Source organism: Podarcis tiliguerta, assembly GCF_965153285.1.
Source record: "Podarcis tiliguerta genome assembly, chromosome: 8".
NCBI lineage: Eukaryota > Metazoa > Chordata > Lepidosauria > Squamata > Lacertidae > Podarcis > Podarcis tiliguerta.
In genome coordinates, this window is record NC_139541.1 from 80,649,275 (window position 1) to 80,675,438 (window position 26,164).

Sequence of the window (26,164 nt, forward strand, 5' to 3'; positions counted from 1 at the left end):
TGAGGAACGGCTAAGGGAGCTGGGCATGTTTAGCCTGGAGAAGAGGAGGTTAAGGGGTGATATGATAGCCATGTTCAAATATATAAAAGGATGTCACCTAGAGGAGGGAGAAAGGTTGTTTTCTGCTGCTCCAGAGAAGTGGACACGGAGCAATGGATCCAAACTACAAGAAAGAAGATTCCACCTAAACATTAGGAAGAACTTCCTGACAGTAAGAGCTGTTCGACAGTGGGATTTGCTGCCAAGGAGTGTGGTGGAGTCTCCTTCTTTGGAGGTCTTTAAGCAGAGGCTTGACAATCATATGTCAGGAGTGCTCTGATGGTGTTTCCTGCTTGGCAGGGGGTTGGACTCGATGGCCCTTGTGGTCTCTTCCAACTCTATGAAAGAGAGCTGCCAGCTGTTCCTTCTTCACACAGAAAGGATGTCTTATTGCAGCATCTTTAAACTGTGGAACTCGCTGCTGCAGGAGGCATTGACAGCGATCAACCTGGATGGCTTTAAAGGAGGACTGGGCAAATCGATGGAAGGGGATAAGGCTATCGATGTCTACCAGATCGGAGGCTCTGTGTTCACAATTAGAGGCCATCAGCAATGTCTAGGCAACACGACGACCATGTACGTACGCAACAGACCATTTTTATAGAATTCCTTCAAACCATAACAAGTCCAAAATGAAATCTCAAAGTCTCTGAAAATCTTTAAATGAAGCAAGGTACCAGACTTTGAACGATGAAAGACAAGCAAATAGGATGTCCAATGAATGTAAATATGATATCGAATGAATAGATGTGACTGCATTATTACAGGAGCACTGTTCCGCAGCATTTGATATTTTCATTTACATACATTCACTCGATTTAAGATTGGTTTATGAAGCAATTTTATATCGTCGTACCACGCTGGCGAAGAATTCTAGAAAACAGTAAGTCAATATCCGGAATCACTGTTCAGTGTTGGACAAATTTGCTGAATACACAAAGCTTCACAGCTTGTCTTTCATCGTTCAAAGTCTGGTACCTTCCTTCATTTAAAGATTTTCAGAGGCTTTGAGACTAAAGATTTCATTTTGGACTTGTTATGGTTTGAAGGAATTTTATAAAAGATTGTCTTTAGCGTATGTACATGGTCCACCTTAGCCTTCACAGTTGGAGGCAGCAGTGCCTCCGAGTTTCAGTTCTCGTCTCTGCCTCCCTCTTTAGATTGTGGAATCATAGAACTGCAGAGTTGGAAGGGACCCTGAGGATTATCTAGACCAACCCCCTACAATGCAGGAATACGCATTGTCTCCCACGGGGATCGAACCTGCAACCTTGGTGTTATTAGCACCATGCTCTAACCAGCTGGGGACGCGGGTGGCGCTGTGGGTTAAACCACAGAGCCTGGGACTTGCCAATCAGAAGGTCGGTGGTTCGAATCCCTGCGACGGGGTGAGCTCCCGTTGCTCGATCCCTGCTCCTGCCCACCTAGCAGTTTGAAAGAACCTCAAAGTGCAAGTAGATAAATAGGTACCGCTCCGGCGGGAAGGTAAACGGCGTTTCCGTGCACTGCTCTGGTTCGCCAGAAGTGGCTTAGTCATGCTGGCTACATGACCCGGAAGCTGTACACCGGCTCCCTCAGCCACTAAAGCGAGATGAGCGCCGCAACCCCAGAGTCGGCCACGACTGGACCTAATGGTCAGGGGTCCCTTTACCTTTACCTAACCAACTGAGCTATGTGACCATGAAACAAGAGGGGAGAGGCGGAGAAGAGGAAGAAAAGGAAAGCTAGGAAGATATTGATTCTAGCTGCTGTGCTAGGTAAAAGGACTACCTAGTTTTCCTTTCATTCCTTGTTCTAGGGACACAGGTGAAACCAGTTTCAGAGACAATAAAAATCCTTGGGACTTTTAAGAGCTGTTCTAGTATGGTGGCAAGAGAGGCTGAACTATGAATCAGGTCCCAGTTTTATTCTCTTCTCTGCTGCAAACTCACTATGTAGTCTTAGGCGAGCCGTGACCCCCTCCGCCTCTATTATCCCATCTGTACAGTGGGTGTAATGAAAGCAGCCCACTTCATTCTGCCCCTCGTTCTCCATTTTTCTTTTTCAACCAACGCTCAACCTTCCGCCGCTCCTGAGCATGCTGAGTCCTTATCGGGCTTTGCAATTTAACTCCGGTTTGTGCAAAGAAAGCCCAAACGACTCGCTTTATGAATCCCTCGGTCAGCAAATAAAAACGAGTGCAGAACCACTGTCAGAAATCAAGGCTTATTTCTTTTCTCTTTTCTTTTTCCTGCTGTTTAATTTTGTTTTCTCTCTCCCCCCCCCCTCCACTCAAAAGTCATTTTTGAAAATGTCACATATGTACAGAGACAAACAAGCATATAAATATCAGTGTGAACAGGACCGGAGGAGATGTGGAAGGCACTCCACTTCGCCAGCGGAGCAGTGCGGGTGGCAAGACTTTTCGACCGAAGTGTGAGGTTGGGAAAGACTGCGGACAGAGCCCTGATCGAGTTCTGGTAGGGAGGAGAGAAATGAGCAAGGTTTTTTCGGTGGGCAGTGGCGGGGTGGGTAGGATAGATGGCTAAAAACCACCCAAAATTTAGGGCAGGTGTGTATTTGGGTTGGGTTGTAGTGTGTGTGTGCGCGCACATATTTGGAGGGTAGGGGGAAGTGAAGTCTCTTAAAAGGCAACATGCAAAAGGACGACTCTTTAGGGGCCCCTGCCTTAAGGATGGATGTATCTAGGGAGGCCAGAGAAGCTCTTGCGTGGATTCCAGGTTGACACAGAATCCGTAAAGCGGCAGAGCTGCGCAGGAGAATTTTCATAGCTGCACCTTCTCCCTTCTGCCGGGCCAGCCTTGGGGACAAGCGATGGCTCTTGCGGCTGCCTCCCCTGCGGAAATATTAAAAGCAGCAAGAACTGCCCTGTATGGAATCTGGGAAGAGTCTGGGGGAAATTTACGGGAGCCCACAGCCCAGCTGAGACTTTCAAAAGAGGGCTAGGGAGGCGCATGGAAGTCTTGTTTTCCGTGGACTGGACATCTCAGAAGAAACCGCCAGCTTTTCTCCAGATAATCCAAGCTGATCTATTGAACAATGAAATCAGGGTGGGGGTCTCAGGACAATTCTTGGTCTCTGAGAGCGCTGCTCCCCAGCAGAGATCAAATCTCCTTGCACAGTGGAGTATAAACTCCTCAATGGGGGTTTCCTGTATTCAGGGAGGTTGGGAAAATTCCTTTGCTGCAGAATGGGTTTTCTCTGCCCCATTACGGTGGCTGGGGACGAGGGGAAGAAGGGGCCACGTAAAAAGTCAGGTGGTAGCCCTCTCTTTGGTACGGAAGGGGGTCGGACCTACCTGCCCAGGGCCCTGGCAGAGAACAAGGTCCCCCTAACCCGGTGGACCCCCAGACGTCATCAACAGAGCCCTTAAGACAACGTGAGAGTTTGTAGCCCTAAGACGATGCACAGGGCATCAAAGGCAGACGGAGGTGATATGTCTGGGCAATGAAACCCTCTCCTGATTTTTATTTTTTGGGGGGAGGGGGGGAGAAGCAGACTGCCATGGAGCCGTCAGACATGCAGCGGATTGCCAGCAAACCTAAACCACAGTAGCAAGGTGTGGGGCCCTTCCTCTTCCGTTGTCCTTCCCCACTGCTGGGCTTGACTCTTAGGCAAAGCAACATGCCGCCCCCTTGCTTGCTAGCGCAATTCAGCGGGCAGACGGTGATAGGTTTTCTCCTAGCGCTAGCAGACCTCACGTTGGAAATTCCAGTTAAAACAAACCCCTTTTCCCGGTGCCGTTTTGGGTTTTTTTTGCAGCTCACAAGCAGGTGTCTGGGACTGGGAGCCCCCCCTCTATGCCACAAAGGTAATTCTGTTTTTTTAAGTGGTTCCCTGGCTTTTCCGGGTGTGTGTGAATGGAACCCTCAGGTTGGTTCAAACACAGGTCAGAGGGTTTTCTGGCAGAGACTTTGCCCTCTTCCTAGGACGATGCGATTTTAGCGCCGTTCCTCTCCAACTCATAAAAAGGGATTATTTTGTGGCTGTTCTATCCACCTGCCCCGAGGTCCCTTGCAAACAGAGCGAGCAGCCAGGTAGCAGAATGGAGGTCTGATTTGTGGGATTTGGAAGGGTTTGCATGCGATCCCAGAGCACAGAGGGTCTGGAAGGGTTTCAAAATGGCAGGGATTTGGGGATAAAGGAGGGTCTCTCTCTAACGGAGCAGGGGCGCGAGGTTCCCCTTGCGAGGCGACAGGTTTGCAGAGGGCACAGGCAGACCCAGTAGAGGTGGTTTGGCTGTAGGAACCGCAGCCAAAGTCAAGAGATCTAAACCAGCGTTTCCCAAAACAGCTTGGGTCTCCAACCTGTTTTGGAACTACAATTCCCATCACCCTTGACCACTGGGTCCTGCTGGCTAGGGATGATGGGAGTTGTAGTCCAAAAACCCAAGATCGTTGGGAAACACTGACCTAAATGACCCTCAAAACAGGGAAGCAGGGTCCTGTTTGCTCTTAACGTGGACTTGGCAAACTTTGGCCCTCCAGATGTTTTGGGACTACAACTCCCATGATCCCTACCTAACAGGACCAGTGGTCAGGGATGATGGGAATCGTAGTCCAAAACATCTGGAGGGCCGAGGTTTGCCTGTGCCTGGACTTGAGGAACAAAGGGCCCGGATTGGGGGCATGGAGGAAGAAGGAAGCAAAGCCAAGATTTGCAACTTGGGAAATCAAGGTTTATTCATTGTAAGGAAACAGCTGTGTCTTAAAAGCAGTCTTCCTCCAAGAGGGGTCCCCTCCAGCTGTTTTTGGACTACAGCGGCGGCTGATGGGAGTTGTAGTCCAAAATATCCGGCGGGTATTAGGTTGGGGAAGCATGCTTTAAAGAAACAAGCACAGTTTTCCCGTGGCAATGGGGGAACCGGACCGATTTTGCTCTCTGGGCTGCCTCGGAATACCCTCCCTAGGAATGAGTTCTTGCAAGGGGACAGAGGAAATTCCTCTGCTGCCCTAAAGGGCTTGAGAATCTGGTTTTTAAAAAGGGCAGTGCAGGTATGCCACCAGGAAACCGCAGCACACTTTGCCTCTGGTTTCTACAGTCAGCCGTGAGGCTGCATCCTCGATTGACACAAGGATGGACACAAATGGTCCTGCGAGCCTTGCATGGGTACCACCAGCGCCGTGACGCCAGGAGAGCAAATTTCCACAAATGGAAGCTTAGGAAACATCCTATTTTTCAAAAACGGGGGTGGGACAAAGGCAACTCGAAGATTTTTCACATCATCTCCCTACACCACTGACCAGAAACTTGCTGCCCTCCAGAGAGAGCCAAAGGCATGATGGGAGTTGGGAGTTGGAGAATGCCTGGAGGTCTGCAGGTTAACCCTTCCCCTCCTGGAGATGAGCTGCAATGGCTGGAAGAGAAAACAGGTGTCATTTTAATCCCCGCCACCCACGATTTCCCTTTTCATTTCTAAGGGCCCTGTGCCTCCTTAGATGTAGATTTTATTTTCTACTTTTCCATACGTTGGCTTTTTGGCGCCCCCCCCCCCTTCTGTAACTGGGGGCAGGCAAGAAATCAAACCCAAACGGGGAAACGCAACCAAATGCAATTTTTTTTTTTGAAAAAAACAACCCTCAACACAACAAAAATCCTGTAAAACACAATCACACCACACCCTCTTGCACACCCGAGGAGAGCGGAGAAGAGGGGGAGGCGCTCCTTCTTCGTCTTCGCCTCGTCCCCCGTCCCCGCCGGGCTCTGCCCCTCACCTCCCGTCCTCCCTCCGGGCCGCCCTCTCCCTCAGCATGTCGCAAGGCTGCACCCAGTTGTTGTCGTGCAGTCCCACCCGGCAGCCCGGCGTGTCCTTGTCCGTCCGCCGGCAGCACATCCAGTAGGAGCGTCCGTAAGGCAGGTCGTGATGGTAGGGCTTGGGGTGCCAGCGGCAGAGGGAGACGTCCCCTTTCTCATAGTGCTTCTTGCACTGCTTGCAGGGGTCGTCGCGGTACAGGGGGTCCCGGGTCCAGCGCGAGTCCGTGGCCTGCACGCCAAACGTCTCGATGATGTACTTGAAGTAGTGGCAGGAGCACTTTAAGGCGGCCAGCGACTGCGTCGGCAGGTAGCTGAAGATCTTCACCATGATATGGTCCGGGAGGAGCAGCATGTACTGCCGGGGCTCCAGCAGACGCTGGATCTTGAAGCGGATCTCAAGGAAGTCGTGCGAGACGTGGCGGTAGAGGCGGCAGAGCGAGGTGTCCGCGGATGTCGGCTCCAGGCCGGGCCCGTCGGCTCTCTCCAGGCCGCCCTCGCCGCCGCCGGCAGGGTCCAGAAAAGCCCCGTCCACGTCCCGGCCGTCCTCCTGCCGAGGCACCTGGGCGTGCAGGAAGAAGAGCTGGCCTGGCGGCGGGTCATCGCACGCCGAGCACAGCCCCTCTTGCGTGGGCGAGCCCACCGTCAGGCAGACTGTCTCCTCCTTCATATTCTTGGTGCTGTCCTTGCCGAAGAAGACGCACTGGTCCACCACGCCGGTGACCACCACGTCGACGTGGAAGCCGGAGACGCAGTCGCGAGCCACCGCGGCGGCGGGGCCTCCTGTCTTCTCCCCGCCGCCCCGGCCGCCCTCCGCGATGGCGTCCAGCTTGCCGGAGCCGCCGGGGCTCTCCCGGCAAGTCATCTCCACGTCCGGGGGCTCGCTGGCAACCCCGTCGGCACCTTTCGGGGAGGCATTGGCCAGCAGGAAGTCCACGTTGTTGGGCAGCGTGTCCCGCGAGGGGCTGATGAGCTGGTAGAGGTCGCAGGTGATTTTGTCCTTCGCGCGGGCAGCGCTGCCCGTGGGCGACCCGCCGCAGCTCATGAACATGCAGTTGGGGCGGGCGCCCTGGCCGCCCTCGGTGGGCGAGCGCGGGTCGCGGCTGCTGGAGATGCGGAAGGCGATGCGCACCTCGCCGGGGCTGTGCTGGGAGTTGGCTAGGCATTCGGGAGACTCCCGGCACAGGCCGTTGGGGCGCAGGACGCTCCGCTCCCGCTGCTGAGACTCAAAGTGGGCCACCGCCTCCGCCACCCTGCTGCAGTCCGAGCCGCCGCCCGGAGAAGGCGCCCTCTTCTCCTCGCCCTCCTGCTCTGCCGACACAAAGACCATGGGGGATGGCGGCGCGGCCGGCACGCTTGGCCGGGGGTAGTTCTGCAACGCCAGGGCGGTGCGCTGCTCCACCAAGGCCACCATCTCGGCCACCGAGAGCAGGTCGGTGGAGTCTCCGCCCGCCGGCTCGGCGTGGGACTCCGGGCAAAGGCACACATCCTCCGCTTCCTTGCTGCTGCTGCTGCTGCCGGCGTCCTTCGCCTTGACCGGGCAGGCCTTGCTCTTGCCGGGGTCGTGGGACCTCCGCCGCCGCTTGGCCTTGGAGCTGTCACTCCCCCAGTTGCCCTTGACCTTCATGGCGCTGGCTCGGCTGCCGCTGCTGCACTGATGGGCCACAAAGAAGGCGATCTTCTCCTTCGTGTTTCCCGGTTTGATCACGTACCACGTGTCCAACAGCACTCGGCCCTCCTCCACCTGGCTGGGGCTGGGGGAGACCGTGGGGGGCGGCGGGGGCGGAGGCGGCGGGGCCGGGGGAGTGTTTTCGGAGCAGGCCTCGCCACCGCCTTCTTCGTCTTCCTTGGCTTTGCAGGCAAAGTCCCCAAAGGTCTTCTTCACCTGGCCTCCAGGGCACTGCTTGTTCTGGGAGTAGGTGCCGAAAGGCCGCGGGCACCATAGCTGGATGTGGGAGAAGGTGTTCTGATCCATCACTGTCTCATGGCAAGGGGGCAGGGGGGAAGGCGGCCCTTCCTTTCCCCTAGCTCATGGATGCGCAGCTCGTGGGGCCTCGGAGGTGCCTGGGGGAAGAGGAAAAGAAGAGACGTCAGCCGGCTTGCAATCGCAACAGGGCAGGGCTGGGCGCGGGCTTTCTTTCCGCGCAAAGTTGTCAGGAGGGGCGCAGAATTCAGCTTTCCAGCAGGCGGGAGAGGAAATAAGCTTTCTGGTTTTGAAAAGGCACCGTCAGGTTTCTAGCCCTCATTGTGTGAAAGCAAGAGGGTAACCTTTAGCAGGCTGTCAGGAGCCACACAACAGACCGCTGCATTGTTCCTTACCTAGCACCAAACTGTGGGACAGCGTAATAAGAATACACCACGCCTGGATAGCTCAATTGGTTAGAGCGTGGTGCTGATAATGCCAAGGTTGCAGGTTCGATCCCTGTGTGGGATAGCTGCATATGCCTGCCTTTTAGAGGGTTGGACTAGACAATCCTCAGGTCCCTTCCGACTCTGCAATTCTATTATTATTATTCTACTGTTATTTTAATCACACACCGTAATTCAGCCCCATAGTATATCTACCTAGCTAGCTAGCTACCTAGCTACCCAGAACGGGGTGTGGCACTAGAAATGGTGATTTCTCAAAGGTTATTATTATTAATATTATTATTTTGTTATTTATCATACAGTGGTACCTCAGGTTACATACGCTTCAGGTTACAGACTCCGCTAACCCAGAAATAGTGCTTCAGGTTAAGAACTTTGTTTCAGGATGAGAACAGAAATTGGGCTCCGGTGGCGCAGCTAAAGTGGTGCTTCAGGTTAAGAACAGTTTCAGGTTAAGAACAAACCTCCAGAACGAATTAAGTACTTAACCTGAGGTACCACTGTATTTGCATACCGCCCCATACCCGTAGATCTTGGGGCGCTTCATGACACAAAACTGCAATATAAGAAACACAGCGTACGAAATACAAATACCAGTCCCCTTCCACAACACATTTTAAAAGGGCATCGGATCTCAACCAGCCAAAGGCCTGGTTGAAGAGGGCCCTTTTCGACTGGTGCCTAATGAAGGTACCAGTTGAGCATCCCACAAGTGAGGAGCCACTGCGGAAAAGGCCCCGTTCTGCGGGGCCCAAACATACGGGGGCCATTCCCTCAACCCCAGCAAATTGAAAATCAACGCTTTGGTTTCAGGTCTCTGGATCTCATGATTGAAGCAAAGAAAGGCAACGAACTGGCAATGGTTGCAGAAGCGCTGGGGGGGGGGCATCGGAGGCCTGAATCGCTCTCTCGGAGCCCCTCCACCCACTGCGTTCATCCATCTGCCCTAGTTATCTCCCGCTTGGACTACTGCAATGCGCTCTACGTGGGGCTCCCTTTGAAGATGACCCGGAAACTGCAATTAATCCAGAATGCGGCAGCTAGACTGGTGACTGGGAGTGGCCGCTGAGACCATATAACACCAGTCCTGAAAGACCTACACTGGCTCCCAGTATGTTTCCGAGCTGACCCTAAATGGCCTCAAAGGAGCGTCTCCACCCCCATTGTTCAGCCCGGACACTGAGGTCCAGCACCGAGCGCCTTCTGGTGGTTCCCTCGCTGCAAGAATTGAGGTTACAGGGAACCAGACAGAGGGCCTTCTCGGTAGTGGCGCCCGCCCTGTGGAACGCCCTCCCTTCAGATGTGAAGGAAATAAGCAGCTATCCTATCTTTAAAAGATATCTGAAGTTTTCAATATTTAATGCTGTACAGTGTTACCTCAGGTTACATACGCTTCAGGTTACAGACTCCACTAACCCAGAAATAGTGCTTCAGGTTAAGAACAGAAATCTGCTTCAGGATGAGAACAGAAATCGTGCTCTGGCGGCGCAGCAGCAGCAGGACGCCCCATTAGCTAAAGTGATGCTTCAGGTTAAAAACTGTTTCAGGTTAAGAACAGACCTCCAGAACGAATTAAGTTCTTAACCTGAGGTATCACTGTACTGTTTTTAACATTTGATTGGAAGCCGCCCATAGTGGCTGGGGAAACTCAGCCAGATGGGTGGGGTATAAATAATAAATTATTATTATTATTATTGACATGATAATATTATTGACATAAACTTGACATGAGCCAACAGTGTGACGCGGCAGCTAAAAAAGCCAATGCAATTCTGGGCTGCATCAATAGGAGTATAGCATCTAGATCAAGGGAAGTAATAGTGCCACTGTATTCTGCTCTGGTCAGACCTCACCTGGAGTACTGTGTCCAGTTCTGGGCACCACAGTTCAAGAAGGACACTGACAAACTGGAACGTGTCCAGAGGAGGGCAACCAAAATGGTCAAAGGCCTGGAAACGATGCCTTATGAGGAACGGCTAAGGGAGCTGGGCATGTTTAGCCTGGAGAAGAGGAGGTTAAGCGGTGATATGATACCCATGTTCAAATATATAAAAGGATGTCACATAGAGGAGGGAGAAAGGTTGTTTTCTGCTGCTCCAGACAAGCGGACACGGAGCAATGGATCCAAACTACAAGAAAGAAGATTCCACCTAAACATTAGGAAGAACTTCCTGACAGTAAGAGCTGTTCGACAGTGGAATTTGCTGCCAAGGAGTGTGGTGGAGTCTCCTTCTTTGGAGGTCTTTAAGCAGAGGCTTGACAACCATATGTCAGGAGTGCTCTGATGGTGTTTCCTGCTTGGCAGGGGGTTGGACTCAATGGCCCTTGTGGTCTATTCCAAATCTATGATTCTATGATTATTATTATTACACCTGAGCCCCTCACCTCATGCACACCTTTGTCCCTGGCTTCCTCACCTGCCTCCCCACCCCACAGTCTGACCAGCTATGGGCAACACAAGCTGTTCCCCACCCACCCCTGAGAGCCTGCTCTCTGGCTGGCCAGCTCAGGTTCTACAGGCCTCCTGCTGCATAATTTACTCGAGGCTTACAAGGCAAGAAGGGAAGCTTGACGAGATTACGGATCCTATTACAGTGTTGTAAAGGGCAGGACAGAGGCAGCCGCTGCGGCACAGATGGGGCTGGCTGGGGAGGCAGCTGAAGGGGCAGCTGTCTGGGCAGGAGCTATGGGGCAGAGCAGGGGCAAGGACAGCGGTTCAGTGTTTCAGGGAAGTTGCCCCCTGTTACCGTCTGACTTCATCAGTGGGGCATTTTTAATTTTCGCTTTGCATTTGTACCCTACTTTCCCAACAACGAATGCTGAGCTCAGAGCTCACAGTCGCGTCGGAAAACAAGCATTGCAATTCCCGCTATAAACTTCCGGGGTTCCTCGCACAAATGCTTTGAGAAAGCAGTGGGCTGGACCCAAAAACTGGGTCCAAAAAATGATCGTTTATGCTGAATTAAGATAGCCTATCCAGAAAATTAGGGACACGGGTGGCGCTGTGGGTTAAACCACAGAGCCTAGGACTTGCCGATCAGAAGGTCGGCGGTTTGAATCCCCACGACAGGGTGAGCTCCCGTTGCTCAGTCCCTGCTCCTGCCAACCTAGCAGTTCCAAAGCACGTCAAAGTTCAAGTAGATAAATAGGTACCGCTCTGGCGGGAAGGTAAACGGCATTTCCATGCACTGCTCTGGTTCGCCAGAAGCGGCTTAGTCATGCTGGCCACATGACCCGGAAGCTGTACGCCGGCTCCCTCGGCCAAGAAAGCGAGATGAGCGCCGCAACCCCAGAGTCGGTCACGACTGGACCTAATGATCAGGGGTCCCTTTACCTTTACTATCCAAAAAATTAAAGAACAAACCAAGGAAAGAATTCATTTCAAAATGGTAGGTATTTAAAATATACTTGAAAATGAATGATACTGACCTAAAATCCGTAGCGGCATTTAAATAACTCCAGCAATACAGTATTGTTTACTAGTTATACGATTTAACATATTTTGAACATGTTTTGAGATGACAGTAATAAAATGTACTGGCAGTAAAGAATGGTAATTTGATTAATGGAGTAGATGGGAAGTCAGCTTTAAAAAGAAGAGACCATGACAGTGCAAGGATTATGAAATTTATATTAATTCTCTAGGTATGGCGCGAGTGATGGTACTTCCAGTTTGGTTAATTTTGTCCTTTTTTGTTGTGTGTTGAGCACAAAAAGGAGAGAGAGAAAGTAGTGGGCTACGACAGGGTTCCCCCAAACTTTGGGGGATGTTTGGCCCTTCCGGAAATCTGGGTCAAAGGAGGAGGGAGGGAGAACCAGAACTAGCACCTTAAGCTCACTGGAGAAGATGGGATAGAAATTCAATAAGCAAACAAATCAAAATAAAAATACCGTATTTTTCGTTCTATAGGACGCACATTTTCCCCTCCAAAAATTAAGGGGAAATGTGTGTGCGTCCTATAGAGCGAATGCAGGCTGCGCCGCGAAGCCCAAACCCAGAACAGGAAGACGGAGCACTGCGGAGCGCTCCGTCTCACTGCTCTAGCTTGGGGATGGCTGCACGCACAGCCTCTCCAGGGCAGCGGGGTGCCTTCACCCCGCTGTCCTACAGAAGCTAGCAAGGCTGTTCCCAAGCCAGAACAGCGAGACAGAGGGCTCCGTCTCGCTGTTCTAGCTTGGGAATGGCTGTGCGCAAAGCCTCTGCAGGGCAGGGGGGCGCTGCGCTCCAAAGGCTTCAGGGATCTTTGAGGCTGGCGGTGGGGGAAAGCAGCGTTTCCCCCCACCGCCAGCCTCACAAGCTCTGGTGAATGTACCTTGAATGCACCTTGTTTTAGAGGGGGAAAACAAGAAAAAAAAATTTCCCTGTTCTCCCCCTCCTATGGTCCGGTGCGTCCTATGGAGCGAAAATACGGTATGTTATCAGTGCCTACCTAGGAAATTTGCATGTGATGGGGAGGGGGGGGGGCCTTCCAGCCCCAGAGATGCAAGGCTGCAGACACGGGCTCATATTCGTTATTTCCTTCTTTCTTTGAAATCTTGCCAGAGCTTTTAAAGAAGGCCCACAAGGCAAGCTCACCCTGGCCACCCACCTCGTGTGGGTTGGGGCCGCCTCCCAACACTGGAACGATCAGAGGCATGAAACAGGATTAAAGGCCTCTGGGTTCCCGTATTAAACCTCACAATCATCCCTTTGCCCAGAGAGTCAGGAGCGACAGATTCATTTGCACAGAAGAAAGTACAATGGTTTGAGCAGAGTGCAGTACAGAGACCTCCTCCCCCCTCCCATCTTAATTAAGGCAGGTGGCGCTGTGGTCTAAACTACAGAGCCTAGGGCTTGCTGATCAGAAGGTCGGCAGTTTGAATCCCCGCGACGGGGTGAGCTCCCGTTGCTCGGTCCCTGCTCCTGCCCACCTAGCAGTTCAAAAGCACGTCAAAGTAGATAAATAGGTACCACTCCGGCGGGAAAGTAAACAGCGTTTCCGTGCACTGCTCTGGTTCGCCAGAAGCGGCTTAGTCATGCTGGCCACATGACCTGGAAGCTGTATGCCGGCTCCCTCGGCCAGTAAAGCGAGATGAGCGCCGCAACCCCAGAGTTGGCTACGACTGGACCTAACAGTCAGGGGTCCGTTTACCTTTACATATTCGCTCCTCTTCACCCAGTTAACTGAAGGACAGCAAAAGATGAGAGGAGGGACAAAGCAAATTCAAAAAGTGGATTTACTCCTTTGCCAATTTGCAAGTGCTTTATTTGGGAAGAGACGAGTGGTGCCAGACTAGCCTAGGGGCAGATAACTCCAGATGTGTCCCAGGGCCAATGGTCTGGGGTGATGGGAACTCTAGTCCAAAACATCTGGAGGATGGTACCCACAGGACTACCAAACCAACCTGCAAATATCAAGAACGCTTCTGGAGCAGCTGCAATGGCTGTTACCCATCTCTGTTATGTCCACTTTTAGGGCTGGGCGATATCTGATTTTCAACATTGCAATATATCACCAGCTAAACATTGTGATATATATCACAATGTCCGATTGTGATATATATCACGATGTTACGTAACCCTCTGGTTACGTAAACTTCGGGATGCGCGCGCGGGAAACCCGGAAGTATTTTACTGGGTTTTGATGTGCGCGCATGCGCAGAAGCGATCCTCCGGTTGCAAAAACCTCGGGATCCGGCCAGACTTCCGGAACGGATCCTGCCCGCAACCGGAGGTACCACTGTAATAAGCTACGGAGAGGCCTTGGCTGGCTTCACGGCTTTTCCCACATTGTGATTTTTGCATCGCACACACAAACACATCACGATTCGCAATACAATGCCAGGTCAAGAGTTATGAAACCAGTGTCATGATATGGACTTGAAACCAGTTTGGCTCAATATATGGCGCAGCCCTAACACACATCCTGATTCGTGATATATTGACAGATGAAACCGTTATCGCAATACAATGGTACCTCGGGATGAGAATGGGATCCGTTCCGGAGCCCCGTTCACATCCTGAACAGAATGTAAGACGCGTCTGTGGGTCATGTTTTGCCGCTTCCGCACATGCGCATGACGTCAGTTTGACCATCTGCGCATGTGCAAGCGGCGAAACCCAGAAGTAACGGGCTCCATTACTTCCATGTCGCCATGGAGCACAACCCGAAAATACTTATCCTGGAGCGTATATATCCCGAGATATGACTGTATGGACTTCAAACTGGTTTTGGACAATATATCAATACGCTGACCAGCCCAATGCACTTTAACTCTCAATCGTTTTTGCTTCTGAGCTTTTGACACACGGAGGTGGTTGCTGCTCATGCAAATAGGTCTGACATGAGGATGGGGATGGGTGCAATGGCCACAGAGGTCAAAAGCAATAATGTTTATCCATGTGAGATGTTTTTTCCCAACCTGGTGCCCTCTGTATGGTTTGGATGAGAACTCCTGCCAGCCTCAGTGAGCACTGTCCAGGAGAGCCAGGTGGGTGAAGCCTGATCTCTGCAGTCCCTAGAGGCACTATGAGAATAGGAGGGGCCTGTCAGCTCAAAGCCTGCAGGTTCCTCCAAGACCACCTATCACTTTTCCCTTCCTCCTAAGCTTTTTGGTGGCGCCGGCCACACTTACGGAGTAAAAGCAACTCCAGAGGAGAAACCAGGCAGGCAAAATTGCACCCGAGCAGGATGCTAATAAGAGCAGTAGACTTGTAATCTGGTGAACCGGGTTCGTGTCTCCGCTCCTTCACATGCAGCTGCTGCGTGACCTTGGGCCAGTCACACTTCTCAGAAGTCTCTCAGCGGCGCTCATCTCGCTTTATTGGCCGAGGGAGCCGGCGTACAGCTTCCGGGTCATGTGGCCAGCATGACTAAGCCGCTTCTGGAGAACCAGAGCAGAGCATGGAAACACCATTTACCTTCCCGCCGGAGTGGTACCTATTTATCTACTTGCACTTTGACGTGCTTTTGAACTGCTAGGTTGTCAGGAGCAGGGACCGAGCAACGGGAGCTCACCCCTTGGCGGGGATTCAAACCGCCGACCTTCTGATCGGCAAGCCCTAGGCTCTGTGATTTAACCCACAGCGCCACCCGCGTCCCTATATTATTTGCTTACTTGTTGCATATCACCCACTTGCTTCGCTCCACGGAGCTCAAGGCGGAGAATGCAGTTCTCCATCTCCACATTTAATCCTCACTACAACCCTGGAGGACACTCTTGAGAGTCCCATGGACTGCAAGAAGATCAAACCTCTCCATTCTGAAGGAAATCAGCCCTGAGAGCTCACTGGAAGGACAGATCCTGAAGCTGAGGCTCCAATACTTTGGCCACCTCATGAGAAGAGAAGACTCCCCGGAAAAGACCCTGATGCTGGGAAAGATGGAGGGCACAAGGAGAAGGGGACGACAGGATGAGATGGTTGGATGGTGTTCTCGAAGCTACCAGCATGAGTTTGACCAAACTGCGGGAGGCAGTGGAAGACAGGAGTGCCTGGCATGCTCTGGTCCAGGGGGTCACAAAGAGTCGGACACGACTAAACGACTAAACAACAACAACTCTGTGGGGTAGATTAAGCTGAGAGGCGCAGTGACTGGCCCAAGGTCAGCCGCTGAGCCGCTTGGCCAAGCTGGGATTTGAACCCTGGTCTTGCGGGACATCGCCAAACCCTTTAACCACTTGGCTAACGTTGTGTTACTAATATAGGGCACATCATTGGCTAAGGCGCACTGTTAATAACAAACTTCTTAAATGGATTTTGTTTCCCCCACATGGGGAAAAAGAGCACCGGCCAGTTATGCGAGAGACTTTCCTGTTTGGGGATATCACCCGTAGCTTCAGTTTGACCCCTTGCAAAACAGGCTTCAGAGGGGAGAGTGAATTATGCGCAAAGCCCAAACGACATCAGTGTTAGAAATTAGGCGGGCGCCAGGCGCGTTTTGCAACTGACACGGGTCCAACTGCACCCACATGGAGATCTCGGGATGCTAGGTTGGCAACAGACATCTCCACCTGGCTGGCCCCTCCGGCTTTCTTGAGCAGGTAAGCAGAAGGCCCAATTTACTGCATCTACATCCCACCCTTTTCTCCAGAGGGTACACGGTTCCACCCCCCCCCCTCAGTTAATCCCCACGACGACCCTGTGAGGTAGGCTACGAGGCTGTGACTGACTCCAAGGTCACCAGGGAGCTTCCTGAGTGGGAATTTGAACCCTGATCTCCCAGGTCTTAGCCTGAGACTCTAACCAATATACCACACTGCCTTCCCACAGCTCTTCTGCTACAGGGCAGCTACATAAATTAAGTGCAGTGGTACCTCAGGTTACATACTCTTCAGGTTACAGACTCCGCTAACCCAGAAATAGTACCTCGGGTTAAGAACTTTGCTTCAGGATGAGAACAGACATCGCACAGCGGTGGCGCGACAGCAGCAGGAGGCCCCATTAGCTAAAGTGGTGCTTCAAGTTAAGAACAGTTTCAGGACCCCTGGAACGAATTAAGTACGTAACCAGAGGTACCACTGTAGGTAAATAAATACAGTGGTACCTCTGGTTGGAAACGGAATCCGTCCGGAGCCCCATTCGCAACCTGAGCAGAACGCAACCCGCGTCTGTGGGGGTCACAATTCGCCGCTTCTGCGCATGACGTCATTTTGAGCGTCTGCGCGAGCGGGGAAACCCGGAAGTAACCCTTCCGCGTCGGGACGCAACCTGAAAACACTCGACCTGAAGCAAACGCAACACGAGGTATGACTATATGGGAGAAGCAAAATATCTGTTAGAGAAGGATGTGAAATATTTTCCTTGAAGCTTGAATATTTTTTTTGTTCTAGGTTGTTTTATATGGTGTTTTAATGTTTGGAAACCACTTTAGATAGATGATAGATAGATAGATAGATAGATAGATAGACAGATGAATTAAATAATAATAATAATAATAATAATAATAATAATAATAATAATAATAATTTTTATTTATATCCCGCCCTCCCCAGCTGAAGCCGGGCTCAGGGCGGCTAACAACAATAAAACAGTACAAAAGTACAGCACAAACAACACTCTAAAATCATTCATTATAAAATTAATGAACAACAACAACAAAAACAAACCCCACTGGTGGGGGAGGGAATGGTGCCTAGACATTCTGTTGTGACTCCTATAACCTAGGTTTAAGGTGCCATTTGTCAATTAGCTAATGCACCTGAATTTCTAACACTACTTGGGACAACTGCACCCAACGTTCAGCACTGAATGAATGGAGTCATGTGAAATAACTACGGACAGGTAGACACAGACCCACACTTCCAAGGTGGCCCCCCAACCACCGATCAACTTGCCGTCCCACCTGCCCAACTGGCAATCTGCCCAAGGCTGGCTTCTACTTCTGAAGCGCAAGGGTGCTGCCTCGCTTGTAGCCGAAACAGCAGACCGAACCTCCTTTTCTTAAGGCAAATGGAGGTTATGTTCTATGTCTGCCTCTCCCCGCTGCACTCTTGCGAAGTCACCCAAATCCTGGGGAAGTCCACGTGGGGGAAAGGTGGGGGGCAGCAGCGTTGGCCCCCAGGACCCCAGGTTGGCCTTTGAAGGTTTCGCAAGAGGAAGCCCACCGGAGTCAACAAGTGCAAGGGGTGCCACCCATTAGCAGACCCCCCCCAGGGAGTCTTCACACCCACCCTCCGCCTCCTGCGCCGACTCGGGCCATGAAGACAAACTTGGGTGCCGTGCCCCTTCTCTCCCCCCCCCCCCGCCGTGGCTTCTGGGATCTAGCTCTGCCAGGGCCCCGATCCTAATAAGGGAGGGGAGCAAGCGCTTGCGGAGTCTACAAGGGGAACAATGTCCTTCCAGGAAAAGGACCCGATGTGTCTGGGATGGGTGGGAGCCCGGCACCACCCACGCAAGGTGTCAACTCGCCCGGGCAAGCGCCCAGGGGGGGGTAGTTCTGCACCCCTTGCACCCCAGCGCCAAGGCTGCAACCCGCAACACAGCTCTTTGCAAAGAAGAGAGGGGGGAAAGTCATGCATTTTGGGGGGGAAAGGGGGGCGGGGAACCCTCGCCAGGCCAAGAGTCCCTTTCCGGGATCTCGGCTCAAGAATCCATCTGCACCCCAAGTTTGAAAAGGGCAACAACCGCACACACCATCTCCCAGGGTTCTTACCTGTTACTCCCAAGCCTGGGGTGGGAGGAGTGGTTGTGATCTGGAGGAGGCCTCCGCTGAAACCTACATCCCTGCTTTGGGGCCTGGAAAAACCAGCATGAAATCAAACAAAACAGATCCACAGGTTGCAAAGGATGTTTTTCCTTCCGTTTTTTTCTTAAACCCCCCCCTTTTTTTTTTGCAAACCCTGCTTAGAAAAGGGGGGAGGATCAGTTTGTAAAAAAAAGAAAAGCAGGGAGAGATATTGGGATTTTGCAAGCAATCAAAGCTCCCCCCCCCTTTTGCTCTGTGTGTGTGTGTGTTACTGCTCCCTTAAAGGGCCAGCAGGCCCATTCCACCGGCCCCTACATGCCCCCCCTTGCAATACAATAGGGACCTTTAATCCATCAGATTGCAACTCTCCCTCCTGCACCCCCCCCTCCGCGCACCATCCGCCAGGCTCAGCCATTTGTTGACAGGCATATGCATGGCGCCCGGCAGCCAATCGGAGGGCCGCGTTTGGGGCATGCCCATATATGGATGACAGCAGAGTCTCAGCCTACCCAGGCTTGTTGTTTTGCGTGTGTGTGTTTTTTAAATCCCCACTCCCTGCAAGGGACCGTCTAGAAAGTGCCGAATGGAAAGCAAGAGGAAGGATAAGGAGGGAACGCCAAGGGAGCAGCGATCTAGGATAAATAAATAAGTGCTGGGGCCCAAAGCTCTCAGGATGTCAGGGAGGGGAATTGTCGCTGGTGGGAAACTCTGTATATACTCAGGGGCACTCATGGCCCATTGCTAAACCCCACATTTAAAAGAAAATAATAATAATAATAATAATAATAATAATAATATAATTTATTTATACCCCGCCCTCCCAAGCTGAAGCCGGGCTCAGAGCGGCTAACAGCAATAAAAATACTCATGGGCACTCATGGCCCATTGCTAAACCCCATATTTAAAAGAAAATAATAATAATAATATTTTATTTATATCCCGCCCTCCCCAGCTGAAGCCGGGCTCAGAGCGGCTAACAGCAATAAAAGTAACACAGTTTACATAAAATCATAATCATTTACTTGAAATACATTCTAAAATCAATTCATTCTAAAATCAAGAGCCAAATTCATGGCAACCATTGGGCTAGAGTTCTGTGAGGATTACCAAAGGAGGTCAGGCTGTGCCTTGGCCAAAGGCCTGGTGGAACAGCTCTGTCTTGCAGGCCCTGCGGAAAGATGTCAAGTCTCGCAGGGCCCTGGTCTCTTGTGACAGAGCGTTCCACCAGATTGGGGCCACAACCGAAAAAGCCCTGGCTCTGGTTAAGGCCAGCCAAACCTTCCTGTGGTGCTGAGGGTGTTCTCCTCCTTGCCATTCTAACTGAAAAAAATGTTCTCATGTTTTCTTTTAAATGCCAGGTTTGGCAAGGGGCTGCGAAACAACAGCAGGAAGAGTGCCCCTGAGCACATACAGAGTTTCTCAGTGGTGACAAAATAGAGCTTCCCTGGTGTCCTGAGAGCTTTCAAAGCAAGCCTTAGCCCCTCAACTTGTTTATTTATTGTAAGCAAGGACAAACCTAGACGGCATCTTAAAAAGCAGAGACATCACCTTGCCAACAAAGGTCCGTATACTTAAAGCTATGGTTTTCCCAGTAGTGATGTATGGAAGTGAGAGCTGGACCATAAAGAAGGCTAATCGCCAAAGAATGGATGCTTTTGAATTCTGGTGCTGGAGGAGACTCTTGAGAGTCCCATGGACTGCAAGAAGATCAGACCTCTCCATTCTGAAGGAAATCAGCCCTGAGTGCTCACTGGAAGGACAGATCCTGAAGCTGAGGCTCCAAGACTTTGGCCACCTCATGAGAAGAGAAGACTCCCTGGAAAAGACCCTGATATTGGGAAAGATGGAGGGCACAAGGAGAAGGGGGCGACGGAGGACGAGATGGTGGGACAGTGTTCTCGAAGCTACCAGTATGAGTTTGACCAAACTGCGGGAGGCAGTGGAAGACAGGAGTGCCTGGCGTGCTCTGGTCCAGGGGGTCACGAAGAGTCGGACATGACTAAATGACTAAACAACAACAATATTTGGTTGGAAGCCGCCCAGAGTGGCTGGGGAAGCCCAGCCAGATGGGCAGGGTATTATTATATTATTATTATTAGGCGAGAGGCGGCACTGAACTTTGGTGTCGTGGGAATTTTGGACCCCGAGGTCTGCCACTGAATTTGGACACAGTGGACAGGCAGCTATGTGACCATGATTCCAGCTCCAATGAAGAGGGGGTTGTCTCTCACACACACATCGCTGGGTTATTTACTTATAGCATTTAAATCCCAAATTCTACCCAAGGAGCTCCATGGTTCTCCCCCTCCTCGTTTAATCCCCACAACTCTGTGAGACAGGCTAGGCTGAGAGATGCAGTGACAAAGTCTCTCTCAGTGAGATTCACACCCAAGCGGCGGATTTGAACCCTGGCTAACCAGGTCACAGTCCGACACTCTAACCACTGTGCCACACTGTCACTCACAGGTACTACAATACCAGGTCCATGAATGGTGTGGACAGAGCAAACCCCTATTGCATCTCCCAGCTCCCCAAACCAACGCAATAAATACAGTCCTGTTTTGGATACTGGATATTAAACTGAAAAGAACAGAGTCTGCCAGCTTCTTGGAGGAAGAAGGGCACAAGTTTCTAGCTCTCATGCCCATTTGAAAACACACAACCCTCCACAAGGTTAAGGCAACCATTACAGAAATATCCCAGTGCCTGAACTTTTTGTGTGTTTTAGCTTTCAAGATTCTAGTGGCTGTATTACGTACGAGATCCAAGGCTTGGTGGCTGTTTTGGATTCAGAAAAACAATACCTTGTAGTGTTTCAGATTGCAAGCGATTGCGACTCCACACAAAAATCCTTTATTTCTGGACACTTTCTTTGGTTCCATCTGCTGAATTTTTAACAAATCAATGGACCCCCTGCCCTAGGTAATCACCCCAAAAGCACAAATCCTTTTTTGCATAAAAGTGGGGAGGGATTTTATTTTTCTTATTACATTTACCGTATTTTTCGCCCTATAAGACGCACTTTTCCCCCTCCAAAAATAGAGGGGAAATGTGTGTGCGTCCTATGGGGCAAATGCAGGCTTTCGCTGAAGCCTGGAGAGCGAGAGGCATCGGTGCGCACCAAACCCTCTCTCTCTCCAGGCTTCAGGAAGCTATCCATAAACCTGGGGAGCCCTGCGGGAGTTCCCGCGGCTGGGGGGGGGGGATATTTTTTTTTTCTTTATTCCCCCCCCCCAAAAAAGAACTAGGTGCGTCCTATGGGGCGAAAAATATATATTGCTCCTTTTCTCCATGGATACAAAAGATGGCATACAGGATTCTCCGCTTATTCCTGCGAATGTAATTTGCTTTTAACTGTTTTTAATACTGCATTCCCGGCCCTGGGACCTGCTGGTGAAGGGCAGGTGAGAAATTTTGCTATTACTGTTGCTCATATTATTTAACCTCACCTAGGCTGAGAGGCAGTGACTGGCCCAAGTCACCCAATGAACTTCGTGAGGATTTGAATTCTGGTCTCCAAGGTCCTGGTCAGATGATGACTGACCTGTTTGTAGCTGAGATACAAAGCTAATGACAACAGATGCTCTTAAAATGCCCTCAGCTATTTCTTGGTGGGGGGTACTCAGTTCAACAATAACAGTACTGAATTGGGGCCACCTACCTCCCTGAACTGGGACGTGGGTGGCGCTGTGGTCTAAACCACAGAGCCTAGGACTTGCTGATCAGAAGGTCGGCGGTTCGAATCCCCGCCATGGGGTGAGCTCCCGTTGCTTGGTCCCTGCTCCTGCCAACCTAGCAGTTTGAAAGCACGTCAAAGTGCAAGTAGATAAACAGGTACCACTCCGGTGGGAAGGTAAATGGCGTTTCCGTGCTCTGCTCTGGTTTCGCCAGAAGCAGCTTAGTCCCGGAAAAACTGTCTGCGGACAAACGTCGGCTCCTTCGGCCAATAAAGCGAGATGAGCGCCGCAACCCCAGAGTCATTCGCAACTGGACTTAACTGTCAAGGGTCCCTTTACCTTTATCTTCCTGAAAGCTTTGCTACCGCCTCCTATTGAACCCTGCTCATTTTGCTCCCTGAAATGTGATTTGGCGCCTCTGCTCCAATTCACAATATGGTTGCCAAAGTATAACATCTCACTAACTTGGTATTTTTCTGTCTACATGAAGATTTTGCAAGAGCTACTTCAATATGGTTTCCCGACGTGTCTCATCTTTTTAGCCAACATGCTTTTGCCCCCACCAAATCCCTGTGGCAGTGAGTTCCAAAGATCAATGATGTATTGGGAGAGCACTTTTTGGTTGTTGTTCCTTTCTTAGAACTGTGTCAGTTTCGGTTCCTTTCTTAGAACTGTTTCGGTTTCAGTTGGAGAAGGAAACAGGGATGTGGAACACACAAAAACGCTGCCGTGAATATTTTTAACATGTTGATTGAAAAGATATATATCACTGGAATCATCTTTGGAACAGCCATGTAAGATAGGCTGCTCTTATCACATTATGGCAAAAACAGCAGCCTACCTTGAGGAAGCTTTTGTTGGCTTTTGCCAACTTAGTCCAGATGCTGCTCCAGAGAAGCGGACCCGGAGCAATGGATCCAAACTACAAGAAAGAAGATTCCACCTAAACATTAGGAAGAATATCCTGACAGTAAGAGCTGTTCGACAGTGGGATTTGCTGCCAAGGAGTGTGGTGGAGTCTCCTTCTTTGGAGGTCTTTAAGCAGAGGCTTGACAACCATATGTCAGGAGTGCTCTGATGGTGTTTCCTGCTTGGCAGGGGGTTGGACACGATGGCCCTTGTGGTCTCTTCCAACTCTATGATTCTATGATTCTAGTTCGGATGTTTTGAATTACAATTCCCATCGTCCCCATCTAACAGGGAAAGCTGTTTTAAAATTACCTGGAATATTCGTAGCCAAGGTAAGAGTGAAACTGGAGGCATCCCAGTTCACACGCTTACAATTCAGTTTATACATTTCTACCTGGAACAAAGTGACTATGGGATTGCAACCACAGCAGCAAGGCCATCTGCTGGTCTGCGGCCAACATTTTGCAAAAGGAGGGACTGCAGGAGGCACAGATCCAAGAAAGGCTCACAGCCTCACAAACGCCAAAGGTTAAGCATTTCCCGTCCGTACACAAGGCAGTGCTCTGCTTCTGGCTCCTCGCCAAGCGCAACGCTTGAAATTAAATCTAGCTGTCAAGCGCTTCATCCGCAACCATGTAATTAACCTGTGTAGCTCGCCAACGCAGAAAGAGAGAGGGAGGGAGCAGGGACAACTTTAGAGGCTGCAAAACTGCTGCAGTTGCGCAAGAGAAGGCGATAACTGCACGGGCCGCAGAATTGAACGCTCCCGGGCATTGTCAGACAACCTGACTCACAAGTGTGCCTTTTTAAGTATTTTCAAGGCGCTCTGTTCCGAGGTGCCAATCATCTTTCGCAGAGAAGCAGCAGAGAGTCTGACAACTCTTTCTGAGCACGCCAGGGTGGTTCAGATCCGCAAATAGCCACGTGATGCTCGCTTGGGGAGACCTTGTCCCTGCTTCTCTCTGCCAGTCACTGCCCCCCCAAACCTGCCTCACAGGGTTGTTGTTGTGGGGATTAAACAGGAGGGGTGGGAACCATGCAAGCCATCTTGAATTCCCTGGAAAAGGAAGTGATACAGAAATGCAACAAATAAACAAATACAGGGGAGGGAAACAAATAAAGCCCAGCACTCACAACACATCGCAGGCAGAAGTGAAGCCCAAAGGCACTAAAGAAGGTTCAAAAGACAAAATTCCTGATATTGTCCTAAACTCCGGAAGGGGAGAAGATGGATTAAGTAGAGTGGATGAGGGGCTGGGATTTTGTTTCCATCTGAGGCAAGGCCAACTAGTTTTTGGCTTAGGGTGGTATTCCACCACTGCCACCTCATATTTCTCTTGTATTCGTGTGGATTAGCTACAGCAACCATTTCTTCCACACACCTTTCTTGCTATTGGATTGGCAACACGATGGCTCAGTCCCTAGAGCACACGGCTCTCAACCTCAGGGCTGCGGGTTCAAGCCCCACGTTGGGCAAAAAGATTCCTTGCATTGCAGGGGGTTGGACTAGATGACCCGCAGGGCCCCTCCCAACTCTGCAATTCCATGGTACCTTTTTTTCAAGTGTGCCAGATTGGACCCGCCGCCACCTGCTCACTCCTGGCATATAATCTAGGCGGGATCAGAACTGATCTCCTCCAGAAGCTGGGTTCTGAGATGCAAACAGTTGCGTCTGTTCCCAACTGGGCCCGGCCGTTTCCTTAGCATCGAAGGGTAAGATTGCACCCAAGAGGAACGATCGTGCCAACACCTGCGCAGTGTGCCTTCGTGTTTGATTTACAACCAGTGAGAAAACTGATACGCGTTCCCTCTGTCTCCTTTCTACTTCCTTGTCCAGAGCTCGCAGCTCTTCCCCCCCCACCCTTTCCCTATTCCTTTCTCCCATCAAAAGTCAGCCCCCCATTGCAGAAGCCCCACCCCGACCCACACAGAGAAAAGCCCCCTGCTTACACAACGACCACAACATTGCAACAGCTTAGGCATGCCCTGCATGCACTGGGGGCTGGCTCCCTCTCCTCCCCTCAGGAGGGTTGCCACCTTCCCTCTCCTTTCAGCTCCACCTGCTCCTGTGCCTTTGACACCAGCAAGCTGCCACACACCACGTGGGAGCAGGGCAACATTTCCTCCGTGTCACCCTGCGAGGAAAAGCTGCTCAACTCTGCGTGTCTGGCAGCTTTCTTTAAAAAAATGAAATAAATAAAAAGCAGAGGCGCAGCACTGGTAAGAAAAATGTGGCAACCCTATTTCTACACCCCCACCCCAAATATATCTCCCAAATCCCACCAGCTCATTTCACCTGGCTTGGTAACCTCTTTCCCCACCGGCCCATTCCTGGCCCTCCACGCTTCCTGCCCCTCCCACCCCTTCCCCGCAACACACCTGGCCAGGTAGACAACCTCAGGTGCCTTCCTTACACCAGCAGGTCCTCTGACTTCCGGGTTGGAAGCCGCGCATGCGTCGAGCGCCCCATTCCGCGCCCAGCCTCTCGCTCCGCCCCTCTCCCCTCCCGCTAATCGCTGCCGCAAAGGGTCCTGGGAAGTGTAGTCTTCTCTAATTGGCCGCCGCCCTTTCCTCGCAGGGCCTGGCGTTCTGCGGAGAGGGGGTGTCTGGGAATTGTAGTCCCTGACCATTATGAAAGACTTTTTTTTCCTCCCGGGGCTTCAGTTCTGAGTTCCTCTGAGCACGTGGCGCTCTCTTTCCCTCCCAAAATGGGACAAAATTTGGGTTCGTTATTTGATGGTGTTATAAGAATTCTAAAGTCACATAGAATCAATATTCATAAATACAGTGGACACTCGGGTTGTGATCTGTGCAGGAAGCACGTTTGCAACCTGCAGTGCTGTGTGTGCACACACACAGGTTGTGATTCAGCGCTTCTGCGTATGCGCAAAGTGCAATTTAGTGCTTCTTCACATGTGTGACGGCCAAAACCCGGAAGTAACCCATTCCAGTACTTCCAAGTTTCGGCGCGTCCATAACCTGAAAAAACGCAACCTGAAGCGTCTGTAACCCAAGGTACCCGAGGTACTTAATTCGTTCTCGAGGTCCGTTCTGAACCTGAAACTGTTCTTAACCTGAAGCACCACTTTAGCTAATGGGGCCTCCCACTGCCGCTGCACAATTTCTGTTCTCATCCTGAAGCAAAGTTCTTAACCTGAGGTACTATTTCTGGGTTAGCGGAGTCTGTAATCTGAAGCGTATGTAACCTGAAGCGTATGTAACCCGAGGTACCACCGTATAACTGTACACACA

At 51.2% G+C, this 26,164-nt stretch overlaps 1 protein-coding gene across 3 annotated transcripts; it reads right to left on the bottom strand.

Annotated features, from left to right (window-relative positions):
• Positions 1-2,247: 2,247 nt before the first annotated feature.
• FBXO46 (F-box protein 46) lies at positions 2,248-25,420 on the bottom strand. 3 transcript variants are annotated; one of them, XM_083455226.1, is made up of 3 exons: positions 25,292-25,407; positions 18,294-18,376; positions 2,248-7,854 (listed from the first exon to the last, which is right to left on the bottom strand). In XM_083455226.1, the coding sequence occupies exon 3, from the start codon at positions 7,763-7,765 to the stop codon at positions 5,750-5,752; it is 2,016 nt and encodes a 671-aa protein (XP_083311352.1). In that variant the 5' UTR covers positions 7,766-7,854; positions 18,294-18,376; positions 25,292-25,407; the 3' UTR covers positions 2,248-5,749. The 3 variants fall into 3 exon arrangements, with proteins under 3 accessions (XP_083311352.1, XP_083311353.1, XP_083311351.1); XM_083455227.1 differs by lacking the exon at positions 18,294-18,376 and having other exon boundaries at positions 25,292-25,420; XM_083455225.1 differs by lacking the exon at positions 25,292-25,407 and having other exon boundaries at positions 18,294-18,715.
• Between the last annotated feature and the right edge of the window lie 744 nt (positions 25,421-26,164).

Excerpts from the sequence above, each read along its gene's own strand:
- FBXO46 (XM_083455227.1), bottom strand. The coding sequence starts at position 7,765 with ATGGATCAGAACACCTTCTCCCACATCCAGCTATGGTGCCCGCGGCCT.